The sequence below is a fragment of the Moschus berezovskii genome, chromosome 2, assembly GCF_049115385.1.
Source record: "Moschus berezovskii isolate FMDL1 chromosome 2, NW_MosBer_1.0, whole genome shotgun sequence".
NCBI classification, from domain to species: Eukaryota; Metazoa; Chordata; class Mammalia; order Artiodactyla; family Moschidae; genus Moschus; species Moschus berezovskii.
In genome coordinates, this window is record NC_142461.1 from 134,869,391 (window position 1) to 134,882,270 (window position 12,880).

The 12,880-nt window shown below is 56.9% G+C and overlaps 1 protein-coding gene across 1 annotated transcript; it reads left to right on the top strand.

The window, feature by feature from the left end:
• The first annotated feature begins 1,976 nt into the window (after window positions 1–1,976).
• Window positions 1,977–11,699, top strand: PROC (protein C, inactivator of coagulation factors Va and VIIIa). Its single transcript, XM_055397660.2, has 8 exons — window positions 1,977–2,046; window positions 3,459–3,625; window positions 5,215–5,239; window positions 5,359–5,496; window positions 5,865–5,999; window positions 8,080–8,228; window positions 9,152–9,269; window positions 10,374–11,699. The coding sequence occupies exons 1-8, from the start codon at window positions 1,977–1,979 to the stop codon at window positions 10,949–10,951; spliced, it is 1,380 nt and encodes a 459-aa protein (XP_055253635.2). The 3' UTR covers window positions 10,952–11,699.
• Window positions 11,700–12,880: the final 1,181 nt, after the last annotated feature.

A 12,880-nucleotide genomic window follows, 5' to 3' on the forward strand; every position in this document is an offset into this window, starting at 1 on the left:
CCACTGAGTAATTAACAATGTTTCTTTTATGCTGACACATAAAATAGATGCATCTTATAACTAATAGCATCCTGCATGCACGCTAAGTCGCTCAGTCGTGTCTGACTCTTTGTGACCCTGTGGACTGTAGCCCATCAGGTTCCTCTGTCTGTGGGATTATCCAGGCAAGGATACTGGAGTAGGTTGCCATATCCTTCTTCAGGCGATACACCCAACCCGGGGATCAAACCCATATCTCATGTCTCCTGCATCAGCAGGTTTGTGTGTGTGTGTGTGTATTTTACCACTAGCGCCACCTGGGAAGCCCAATGGCATCTTAGATTTGGTGAAATAACATTGTCAGTTGTGCTGATCTGAGGCAAATAGCACTACCACTGGGTAAAAATGTCCTCATCTGCAAAAAGGGGACAGTGTCCCTCCTTTGGCCAGCTGCTATGAGGCTACAGTGAGGCCACACCTGGAGGTGCCTGCCCTGCACCTCCCTCCCACTGCTGGGGCAGAGGGGGCTTGGGGCAAACAGAGCTGTCCTGAGCTGGGAGCTTGTTTGTTTATCTGTGGAGAGGGAGGCCTCTGCACCGAGGGCCAAGCAAATATTTGTGGTTGTGGATTAACTCGAGTTCCAGGCTGTCATGGCGGCAGGAGGGCAACCTTGCAGTTTCTCCGTGACCCACCCCAGTAAGTCCCCTTCGAGGCAGGTCTGTGACAGGGGCTGGAGGAGGGTGAGCAGGCCTGAAGGTGGGATCTTCTTGCCAGGGTTCGAGAAGCTGGCTGGAGCTTGATGTAAGGAAGTCACAGCTCTGCCAGCAGCCAGGCCAAAACTCTAGTTGGCATTCCTTGGGTTTGGGTGCCATGGTTCCCAGGGGCCTTCTTCCCAGACTCTGAGGGAGGTGGGAGTTGGCTGAGGGCCTCCAGATCTGAGCCATCACCAGAGGCAGCTTGGAGTCCTGGGGTGCCCGCCCCACCCCCACCTGTACCTCTAAACCCTTTAAACAAAAGTCAGATCTAGCCTCAGCGGGAGTCAGCGAAGGTGGGAGGTCAGCAGGGAGGGGGTGCTGGTGGGGCACCCCCTCAGCCTGGGGGGCAGCGGGGCGCCTAGGTTTCTGGCCTGAAGTGCTACATCTGTGGCCTTGGGACACGCCTAGCGGTTCAGGGCAGGGGTTAAAGTTCCAAGCCTGGAGCCACGCGGGCCTGAGCTCGAGTACTAGCTCTTCCACTTCCTGGCTGGGAGTGTTTGATGAGTGACTTCTCTCCTGTGAGCCTCAATCCCCGCTCTGTAAAATGGGGTGACACCGTGAATACCTACCTCTGGAGTGGTGGTGAGCCTTAGCTGAGATACTAGTAGCTCGAGCTTACTGAGCATTTGCTATGCGCAAACCTGTTCAACAGCTTTATGTAGATTAACTCATTTAATTCTCACAAGAACCATATAAGGCAGAAATACAGTTTTCCCATCCATTTTACAAACGAGGAGACCGAGGAGCAGTAAGGGGTCTTGCCCAGCAACCCTGTCCTGGAGCTGGGATTCGCTCTGACTTGGTGACCCGCCCTCTGAACCAGGTACAAATTGCTTGAAAGGCACCCTGAGTGTCCAGTAAATGTTAGTTATTACTCTTGGCCTGGCCTGTAGATCGGCAGAGGCGCCACCCCAAAACCCTCATCAGGGGAGGGCACAAACCCTTCTGTGGTGAGTCCCCTTTGATCTTCCCCAGGTTGCTGCCCCTTCCACTTCCTCTCTTCACCCTGCAGACTCAGGGCGTGTGACCTTACCTCCATACAGAGAAGCGGACAGAATAGTGCCCAGGGACCCCTGACCCCAGCTTCTGCCCTGGAGATCAGCACACACACACACACACACACACACACACACACACACGCGGGAGGCTTGTTCACTCAGCTCCCACGGTGGCGGGGAGGGGTGGCGGTGGGGCTGCTGGAAGCTCAGAAGTCCTCCTCAGACAGGTGGCTGCAGCTTCAGAATGTGGCAGCTTACAAGCCTCTTACTGTTCGTGACCATCTGGAGAATTTCCAGCACACCAGCTCCTCCCGGTAAGGCCATGCTCCCCTTCCCCGCTCCCTGGGACCCTCGGGGTCTTCATACCTTTCGCCATCCCCTCTGAGCCTCACGCTGAGGTGAGATGAACAGGGAGGACGTGACTGAGGGCAAGAGCAGCAGGGCACGCGGGCCTGAGTGCTGAGACGGTGACCAGGAGCCCTTGGGGCACGCCCTGCCTCCTCGGGGTGGGGGAGTGGTCACACAGTGCCCTGTCTCCCCTCCCCGCTACTCCCTCCCTCAGCCGTGTAAGCTCCAGGCCCAGCTACCACCCACACTACCCCAGGGCAGCCTCTCCTCCTAGATTCTCATCTGCTGCCCTGCCCCAGCTGCTCCCCTGGTCCACACGGCCGAACCGGAGGCCAGGATGCAGGGCGAAGGGAGGCCTGTGGGAGAAATGAGCCACCTGGCCTATTAGGCGGGCCACCCCACTTCTGCCTCTTCCTGAGCAGCTGGTCTGCCTGAGGTGCCTTCCCCCAACCCCACCCCTGGTCCATGTGGCCCCTAAGGCCAGACTCAGTTCCAGCACATCTTCCTTCCCTGAGGATGCCCTTGCTGGCCACGGCATCCTGGAGCGTCTCTTTTACACTCCCCAGCTTGGTCCCTCCACCCCAGCTATCCCCCTGCATCCAAGGCAGACACCTTTCAGAACCTGGGGGATATCGTGGTGCTCCCTGGGTGGCAGCGCTGCTGCTGTCCAGGTGTTCCTGCCCAAGGGGAGGGACATGGGAAAGTCATCAAGGGGTGGGGGAGGGGGGACAGGGAGGCTGGAGGGAGGGAGTCAAGACTGGGTGCCTCGAGGGGTACCTGGAGAACAAGGAGGCCCATTTAACTCTGCAACTGAACAACACCAGGAACAGTGAAAGTTGCTCAGTAGCAGCAGACTCTTTGTGACCCCATGGACTGTAGCCTGCCAGGCTCATCTGACAGAATGCTGGAGTAGGTTGCTTTTCCCTTCTCCAGGGGATCTTCCTGACCCAGGAATGGAACCAGGGTCTCCTGCACTGCAGGCGGGTTCTTTACCAGCTGAGCCCCAGGGAAGCCCAGTGATAGCGGTAGCGCGTGGCATTGGTCACTGGCTGCTCATTTCTGCACCTGGCACTGTGCTAAGTGTTTTACATGATTATCTCGTCCTCATCTTTTGATGAATAGACCAAAGTGAAGAGAGGTAAAGGCTGGCTCAAGGTCACACGGAGACTGGGTTGGGTTCACAAGGTCTGTCTGTCTTAGCACACACACTCTGAATGGTCAAGTGTCCTGTCCTCAGGTGACTTGTCACCTCCTTCGGGAGAAGAAGGAGAGCAGGGGAGGAGGGGACCCAAGATGCAAACCTTCCCAGGGTCTCTCCCCAGTGGGGGCCCCTCACGGCAGGCCGCCCACCAAAGTCAGCTCCTCCTCCCCATCCCAGACTCAGTGTTCTCCAGCAGCCAGCGTGCCCACCAAGTGCTGCGGATCCGCAAACGTGCCAACTCCTTCCTGGAGGAGCTGCGGCCCGGCAGCGTGGAGCGTGAGTGCTCAGAGGAGGTCTGTGAGTTCGAGGAAGCGCGGGAGATTTTCCAAAACACGGAAGACACAGTAAGGCCGCCTGACTGGGTGCAGAGCATGAGGCTCAGGGGTGGGACCTGGAGGAGCAGCCTGGGACCCTTGGGAGGGGGGCAGTGGACACCAGCCCCTTACCCTTCCGGCTTGCTGAGGGTGCAGCCGCGCAGTAAATGGCCCTATGGTCTTGGTTAGGGTACACAGGGATCCAAGTAACAAGTCTGCAGTGAGCATGGAGAGCCTGGGGAAGCTTTGGGCTGGGACTCCCACTCAGCCCACCGGAGGTAGCTCAGCCCCAGTTCACCTGCAGCTGGCCACCGCTGCCTCCCCTCGTCTCTCTCCCTGTGACAAAAAGGCCCCCGCCCCGCTCCCACGCTGCACCTGCTCATCAGGTGACCCAAGACGCTAACATCTCTGCACACACTCACCCTGCGCCTCAGATCCTCCAGGGCTGAAATCTGGCTGCTCAGGGGATCTAAGGAAAGGGTCTGTGCTCTCCGGCCCCCAGAGCTCCATGGTGGAGACCCTGAGGCGGTAGGGTGCGCTCGGTAAGGGAGGTGGCTTCCTGATACAAGGCCCAGACCCACTCCAGCTTCAAGAGCTCACTTTAGCTTCTAGGACCTGGGGGTTGTGCCACCACCTGGGGGCCCCTCAAGCTGTCTGTAGGCATGCCCTCCCACTCAGGGCTTTCCGGGCTGAAAGGAGAACTCTGGGTGGCCTTTTCTCTTGCCGTCCTCCACCACCTCCTTGACTAGATCCCCACGGACTCTTTCCTCAAATGGCCTCAGCAGACGCCTAGGTGGCTTTCTGCAGGCATGGCCTGGGCACATCACACCCACCTAACCCGGGTCTCCAGCAGGGGGGACTTGTGGCCTGGGCATCAAGCAGTGGATCTCAGGGAATGGTGGTCCCAGCCCAGCAGCAGAAGTGCCACCAGGATGGTGGTTCAGTCACTAAGTCATGTCCGACTGTTGCGACCCCATGGACTGTGGCCCGCCAGGTTCCTCTGTCCCTGGTGTTTTCCAGGCTAGAATACTGGAGTGGGTTGCCATTTCCTTCTCTAGGGGATCTTCCTGACCCAGGGATCGTAGCCGGGTGTCCTCAGTTCCTGGGAGATTCTTTACCAACTGAGTCACCAGGGAAGCCCAAACCCGGTTACAAAAGCGGACTTCTTGAACTAGCAAGCTGTGTCTCACCTACAACGTGGTGCTGGCCACTCACCAGCTCAGGGAGACCAGGCAGGTTGAGCAAGGAGGGAGGGAGGGGGCTGGAAAGAGACAGAGCAGGGCACGCGGCGGTGGGGGAGCCTTTGGGTCCCTTCTGCCGCGGTGGCTGCTTTGGTGGCAGCCAGCACCCCGAGCTAGCTTCCAGGGCACGGGGATAGGTATGGGATGTGAGCTGGAGATGGCCAGAGAGGCAAGGAGGAGCCCGGCATTTCTCAGGATACAGCTGCCTCCCGCCCCGCCCCGGCTGAGGGGACCGACCCCTCCTTGTGTGGGATAATCGCGCCCTGCCCGTTTAGATGCTGCGCTGCTGGACCTGGGCCAGCCCGGGGAGGGGTCCCAGGGGCTCCCCGTTTACACAGCGGGGCTGACGGCCCCTGATGCCGCCACTTCTCTCCGCAGATGGCCTTCTGGTCCAAGTATAGCGGTGAGTGCGCTCCAGACCTCGGGCCGCCGTGCCTGTGCCCCTCGGGGGTCTCTGGGTCGCTGGGGGAACCGGGAGCGGGCCGGCGGCCCGGGTGACGCGCTCTTCACCCCTCGCCGCAGACGGGGACCAGTGCGAGGACCGGCCCTCAGGGAGCCCGTGCGACCTCCCATGCTGCGGACGCGGCAAGTGCATCGACGGCCTGGGCGGCTTCCGCTGCGACTGCGCGGAGGGCTGGGAGGGCCGCTTCTGCTTGCACGGTGAGGGGGGGCGGGGCGGGGGCGGAGCGTGGGCCGGGGGCGGGACCGGGCCGGGGGGCGGGGGCGGGGCGGGACCGGGGCCGGGCTGGGGCTGGGCGGGGCGGGACCGGGGCCGGGCCGGGGGGCGGGGGCGGGGCGGGACCGGGGCCGGGCTGGGGCTGGGCGGGGCGGGACCGGGGCCGGGCTGGGGCTGGGGCGGGGGCGGGGCGTGGGCCGGGGACTAGGCGGCACCGGGGCGGGGCGGGACCGGGCGGCACCGGGGCGGGGCGGGACCGGAGCGCGGGCCGGGGGCGTGCCGGGGGCGGGCCCGGGGGCCCGGAGCCGGCCGGGAGCTTAGAGCCTCGGCGCCCTCCTCCGTGTCTGCCCAGAGGTGCGCTTCTCCAACTGCTCGGCTGACAACGGCGGCTGCGCGCACTACTGCCGGGAGGAGGAGGGCCGCCGCCACTGCAGCTGCGCGCCGGGCTACCGGCTGGAGGACGACCACCAGCTCTGCGAGTCCAAGGGTGAGCTCCCTCAACGGGGACCGCACGGGATCCCTGGGCGGTGAGCGAGCCACCGGGCTGAGTCCTAGGCAAGGGAGATGGGGAAAGGAGGGCGTCCCCGACGGGTGTCGCGCCCGCTCTTTCCTTCGCTTGCCCAACTTTCTCCAGGCGCCACCGCTCACCTAGGGGACGCCTCCTGGGGCAGGAGCGCAGAAGTAGCTCCTCCGATGAGCGGATGTAGAGGGCACGCCTCCAGCACCCTCCACATCTATCATGTGTGTGCTCGGTCGTGTCTGACTGTGACCCCATGGACTGCAGCCCACCAGGCTCTGTCCCTGGAGTTTTCCAGGCAAGAATCCTGGAGCGAGTTGCTATTTCCTTCTCCCGGAGATCTTCAAATTCCAGGCATTGAACCCGAGTCTCTTGCGTGTCCTGCATCGGCAGGCAGTCTTCACCAGTTGAGCCACCATCTTGGATGGCTTTATATCCCCCTTTACCTCTGGCTTCTCTGAAGAGAGAGAGCAACCTTCTTTTCTGTTTTCCTTTTTATACATTTTAATTTCCATCAGAGTTTTATACTTACACAACAATCGGAGTTTGGGAACTCTTACCATGAATTTCAGCAGGTCGTTCCTCAATGTGGATCTTTCGTTCACTGTGTAGCACTTTTTCATGTGGAAATTCACACCTTCCACTTCCAGGAGCATTTCTTGGTTCCTTCCTTGATGGCCAGACCTTCCTGACTTCTCTGTTTCTGCGCCTTCTAATCAGATCTCTCCCCCTGGGCTGATTTTCTAGTTTTATGATCTCTTCTATTTTCCATCTCTTTGATTCCGTGTTCTTCTTTTGGGAACTTACCACGACTCTATAGTCCAGTCCTTTCAGTCCTTTTCTGAAAAAACAGAAAATCGAACTTTTCCTTTTGAAGTAATTAGAGAGTCACACAGCAAGTTTCAAAGAAACGCCTTGTGAGCCTGTTGGCCAGTGGCTTTTCTGTGAGACCATCTGAAGGCTCAAGTCACTGACAGAACCCTGTTGCCCAGATTCTTAGGTCGTTAGGCCATTTTCTGAGAGGAATCATCCAAACTCATGCTTGGGTGGTCCCAGCCTGGCTTCCAGCCCGTTATGGGGTGCGGGGGAGGGGAGCTGGCATTTGCCCCGTCTGCAGGTGTTTGCGTGGCTTTCTCTGGTCAGCCTTGTGTCAGTCTTTGCTGTGGCGTCTCCTTGAGTCCTGAGCTCACAGTCTCTGGTTCACACTCTTCAGAGAATACACCTAGGGTCTTCTGCGGGGGTCAGAGAGGAGAGTCAAGTCACTGATGAGGAGTCGAGACAGAAGCCTAGGGCTTTCGCAGTTTATCTGACAGACTCTCAACATTCCTGCCATACTACCTGCACAGCTTCCTCAGACACACACGGAGGCTTCCTGGGCATCTCTGGGGCCAAGTAGCCTGCTACTGCATCTCCTACTCCTGGCTGAGGTTTCAGCTTTCTCAGACGACCAAGTCAGTCACCATGTCCCTCAGCTTCTGGAATTTTGTTGCTGTTGTCTCATCTCCATTTTCTGTCACTGCTCGGTCTCCCTGCTGATGGCTTCCCCTTGCTCCTGCAAGTCTGAATCTCTCAACCCAGTGTGAAGGGCCCTGGCCTCAGTTCTGTTCTGCGCTCTCTCCTCCTGGCAGAGGACCTCACAACTGTGCTCAGAGCCACTTTGATGCTCTCCAGGAGTGCCCACCTCCTCCTACCCATGAGTTCTTACCCCTGTTAGGAGCTCAGTAACATCCCAGCATAAGACCTCACTGCGCGTCCCAGGGATTACTCCCAACAGCCCTGGGGTGTACTGAACTCCTAAAACTTGAACAAGCTGCCTAAGGACAGGCCACTGGGTAGAGATGCTGCTTGGTCTGACTCTTGCCACTAAGTGGCACTGTCTGTTCACCGACTGACTGACCTGAGGGGCTTTGCAAATTGACAGAACTACATGTCGAAGCATCATTTATCCTACAAGGCAGCAAATGAGCTGCTGGCAGGAGGTGGACAGACATGGGGGGCAGTCTTTGGAGCAGTGCCTGGCAGGCATTCAGCTGCTTTCTCCTGTCTTCAGTGACGTTCCCTTGTGGGAGGCTAGGGAAGCGAATGGAGAAGAAACGCAAGACCTTGAAACGTGACACAAACCAAGTAGACCAAAAAGACCAGCTGGGTCCACGGATTGTCAACGGGCAGGAGGCTGGACTGGGGGAGAGCCCCTGGCAGGTGAGAGGAGAGGCAGCAGGTCACCATCTGGGTCAGGAATCACTGTGCCCAGTTCCTGTCTGGAGGCACCAGTAGGGAGGGAAGTGAGCCTTTGCTTGGGGTGGGGGGAGGCAGTGCTAAGGGTAGAGGGTCCCAAAGAAAGATGGTGCTAACCTGATGAGAGAGGAGCAGTTGGGCAGGGTGGAGTGGGCACAGGTGTATGTATCTACAGCACCCTTGGGTGCAGAGCAAGCAGGAAGAAGTATAGCTTTAAAAATCAGCTGGAAAGATAATGCTGTGCGGGTGGTGTTTCAGGCAGAGGCCTGGCTGAGGGAGTCACTGTTTGCATAGCAAAAGGCTAGGAGGGAGGGTTGACCCCTGAGTCCCTCTCCAGCTTCCCCATGGAAACTAACAGTTATTTGATGTCTGACTCCCAGGCACTGGGGGTTAGGGTCCCCAGAAATCAATAACCTGGGGACTGGTAGGTTTTGGGGATCTGACCCCCAGGAGGGTCCGGATCCTAAACACATGACAACCCAATGGGACCAGAGCTGGGATGGCTGGCAGGACAGGGGCTGAGGGACCCTGGAGGGGGATCCCCAAGGCCTCCTGGGGGCCTCAAAGGCTACCCAGAGGACTTGAGGCCCATCCTTAGCCATCGAGGGTAGGAAGAACTCTCTGCATGCTGCTGAGGGTGGTTATAGGAACAGCATGGGCAAATGTGGGGAGACACCCTGGCAGGCAAACTCCATCAAACGTGCAGAGGAGAAAATGCCCACGAGTCCATGCTGTGTGACCAGGGAACCCAGGAAAGACCTACTTATGTAGCCAGTGCATTGAGCTTGAGAACCATACCTAGGGCTGTGGCAAGACCCCGGAGGCCTGAGCGGAGCTGTCAGAAAGTTGTGTTATGATGTCACTCCCCCCCCCCCCATCCCTTCCAGGCAGTGCTGCTGGACTCCAAGAAGAAGCTGGTCTGTGGGGCAGTGCTAATCCACACCTCCTGGGTGCTGACAGTGGCCCACTGCTTGGAGAACCGCAAGAAGCTCATCGTCAGGCTCGGTGAGGGCTGGAAGCAGGCGGGAGGGTGGCCGGGTTTGGGGAGCCTGGTCTCTGGGGGGCTTGAACCCATGCAGAAGGCATCTGGTGGGAAGAGGGCTGTGTGCTCCCAGCCCGCCCCTCCCATGGTGACACTGGCTAAGTTTGCACGTAAGGGGTTCTCTTTGAATCTGGCGGCCAGGTGTTTACGTATGTGTGTTTGCAAGTGAGGGGTTATGCAGATACTTGTGTCTTCACTCTCACTGTGTGGAGCAGGCTGTGTGTATGTATCTACAGCACCCTTGGGTGCAGAGACCCAGAAGGTGTCCAATGGCCTGGCCTTGGGGCCGCGTTTCACACAGATTGACAGGGATCGGCTGTGCAGTGGGAGCCCTGGCATCTGCCACAGCAGCCAGTTACTCCCCTGCAACAGCCCAGGGCTCCCCAAGTCTGGGCCCCACTCTACCAGTTTCTGGGGGTGGGGGCTGTCACTCCAAGCATCATGCAAAAAGAAGGAAAAAGATATGTATTGAGAATGACTGACCAGACCCACACTCTGCCATTATGTCCAGCACAAACAAAGGCCAGTGGCTTCCCGTGGGGCTGGGCTTGGAATAACAGCCCCACCCCTACTTACCAGGAGCCATCTGCCTCGCCTGAGAAGACCTTGTGTCTTGTGTGTGATCCAGACCTTTCTTCCCTGGATAGAGCCTGTGTCCAGCTGGCCCTCCTTCTCAGGGTCCTGCTGCTCCTGCCCTACTCCCACCTGAGAAGACACCCCATTTTCTCTTTGAGGCTCTGGTCTATGTCCCAGGTTTCCAGGGAGCTTCCCTGCTGACTGCCCACTGCTGGTCACTGCCCAAGCCTCACTGCTGCATTTCTGAGCCAGTCCTGAATTCAGACCAGTGTTTGCCCGTTTAGGACTCATGGGCTGTTAACCTTGATAGGAACCCACACAGCCCTGTGGCCCAGGACCTGCCAGGGATGCATGGTGACCACTCCCACTGTGGCCCCATTCCCTGCCATCCACGAGGGCCCACAGGAGCAGGGCAGTCCTGTTAGCTTCAGCGGGGCCCCTGGGGAAAGAAGCTCCCCCAGGCTCACTCTGACAGCTCCTCTGCCCTGCAGGGGAGTATGACATGCGGCGCTGGGAGAGCTGGGAAGTGGACCTGGACATCAAGGAGGTCATTGTCCACCCTAACTATACCAAGAGCACCAGTGACAACGACATCGCCCTGCTCCGCCTGGCCCAACCTGCCACTCTTTCGCAGGCCATTGTGCCCATCTGCCTCCCAGATAGTGGCCTCTCTGAGCGCACACTCACCCAGGTCGGCCAGGAGACTGTGGTGACTGGCTGGGGCTACCGTGACGAGTCCAAGAAAAACCGCACCTTCGTCCTCAACTTCATCAAGGTCCCCGTGGTTCCCTACAATGCATGCGTCCACGCCATGGAAAACAAGATCTCTGAGAACATGCTGTGCGCCGGTATCCTCGGGGACTCGAGGGACGCCTGTGAGGGCGACAGCGGGGGGCCTATGGTTACCTTCTTCCGTGGCACCTGGTTCCTAGTGGGCCTGGTGAGCTGGGGAGAGGGCTGTGGGCGCCTCTACAACTATGGCGTTTACACCAAAGTCAGCCGTTACCTTGACTGGATCTATGGCCACATCAAAGCTGAGGAGGCCCCTCTTGAGAGCCAGGTGCCTTAGCATCCCCCGTCACTTGTGTCTGGACCCCAGAGGACACCCTTGGATAGGGGCTGGATTGTTGAATGGCAAGATGTTGGACATTAAAAAGGGCTTGCTGCAAGCACACCAGCTACAGCTGTGTCTTTTCAACCCTTTTCTGGGCTGTTCTGGAGGGAAGTGTTTGTGGAGCATCTACTGCGAGCCCCACACATTATGAACAGAATCTTACTTAACTCCTACAGCACCTCCGTGGGGCAGGAAGGAGCGCATCCGAGGTTTGTGGCATCAAGCTGGTAACACATAGGAGAGTTCACTTAATGAAAAAGAATACAAAATGGGACCACAAGCCTGGGAGAGCCCTTTCCAGGACTTGGGAAGGAGCTTGTGTGAGTCAGGGATCCTGATCCAGAGTAAACCCACCTCTGAAGGTAGAGGTTGCAGCTCATATTGTAGGGGAAGAAACTGAAGTTCAGGAAGTTTTGCATTGTGAAGCCAAGACCCAAACTAGGTCTGACTTCCATCCGGCTGTCCCCCTCTCTTCCTGCTGGCTATGGAGGCCAGCATTGGCCTGGTGTGAGGAGGAGCCAGAGACCCACAGGGATTGGTTGAGTCCAGAATGAGCTCACACTGTAAGTGGTGAAGCTATTTAAGAACAATGTCACACAATCAATAAACAAGAGGCTCTGTCTTGACCTGGCCTTATAGGCGAAGTTAGTTAGGATGCACCCATCAAAAAGGGATAGTGGTAAGATAAAGCCAAAACAATTAGTCTAAAATCATCAGATTAGTCTAATTCTATGTATGTCTCAGGCAAGTCACTTCTGTTTCCTGGGCATTAGTAAAATGAAGATTAGATTGACAGCAGTGGTTCTCAACCTCCACTGTACTTTTGAATCTCCTGGGGGCTTTCAAAAACATGTCCATCCGATTTCACCTGCAGAGATTCTGGTTTAGATGATTAGGATGGGGAACTAAGACTTAGAACTCCTCAGGTCATTTTAATGTGTGACTAGGGTTGAAAGTCACTGACCAGATGGTCTTTAAAGACCTTTTCTACTTGGGTAGGTGCCATGATGCTCAGGGCCAATGAATATAAAGAAAGTTCAGCACAGGGAGTTCCCCAGGAGTCCAGTGGTTAGGACTCTGAGCTTTCTCTACAGTGGCCCAGGTTCATTCCCTCATCAGGGAACTAAGATCCTGCAAGTCGCAGGGTATAGCCAAAAAAAAAAAAACAGAGGAAACAATGAAAACAAACAGCAGTACAACTCAGATCAGTCAGTGGTACAGGAAACCTTGACTTAGAATTACACCTCGCTTCTCAGGGTCACAGCTGCTGCATACAGACCAGAAGGGACGCCAGGACCCACTGAATTCTCCATGTGAAACACAAGGAAAGAAGCGTGGTGGAGAAGGGGCCGGTGGGATCCCCATCCCTGGGGAAGGGTAGGTGGGACTGCTTGGGGGTAGGAGGAAGCCTGGCCTGGGGCTGGAACCATCTGCTGATTAGTGCTTTAGGCAAATGTTCCCAACACTCTCAGTGGGACATGACAGATTGGGAGAGTGACAGCATGCTGAGGTCTTCACCCCTGTAAAAGATTTCCTAGGTGAGTCTCCTGTCAAGGTGGTTAACTAGCGTGGTACAGAGAACTTCTGGCATCCCAGCCGGAGGAGACCTGCTGACCTGCTCTATAGTGAAACTGGTGAAAATTATTAAAACAAACATTTAAAGTTTCTAGAAATGGCCCTATGGGCAAACAAAGCAAGAACAAAATTACAACTTTTAAACCAGTGTAAGTAAACTTGATCTGTCCATAGAAAGCAAGGAAGGAAAATAAAAGTAAATGAGCAGCATGTAAAAATTAATGGTATTTCTACATGCTAATGGTGAACATGTGGAAACCAAAATTAAAGTCACAATACCACTTCCAATTAGTCTAAAGAAAATGAAGG

Excerpts from the sequence above, each read along its gene's own strand:
- PROC (XM_055397660.2), top strand. The coding sequence starts at position 1,977 with ATGTGGCAGCTTACAAGCCTCTTACTGTTCGTGACCATCTGGAGAATT. Across the intron at positions 2,047-3,458 it reads CAGCACACCAGCTCCTCCCG|ACTCAGTGTTCTCCAGCAGC; the intron begins GTAAGGCCATGC and ends TCCCCATCCCAG. Across the intron at positions 3,626-5,214 it reads TCCAAAACACGGAAGACACA|ATGGCCTTCTGGTCCAAGTA; the intron begins GTAAGGCCGCCT and ends TTCTCTCCGCAG.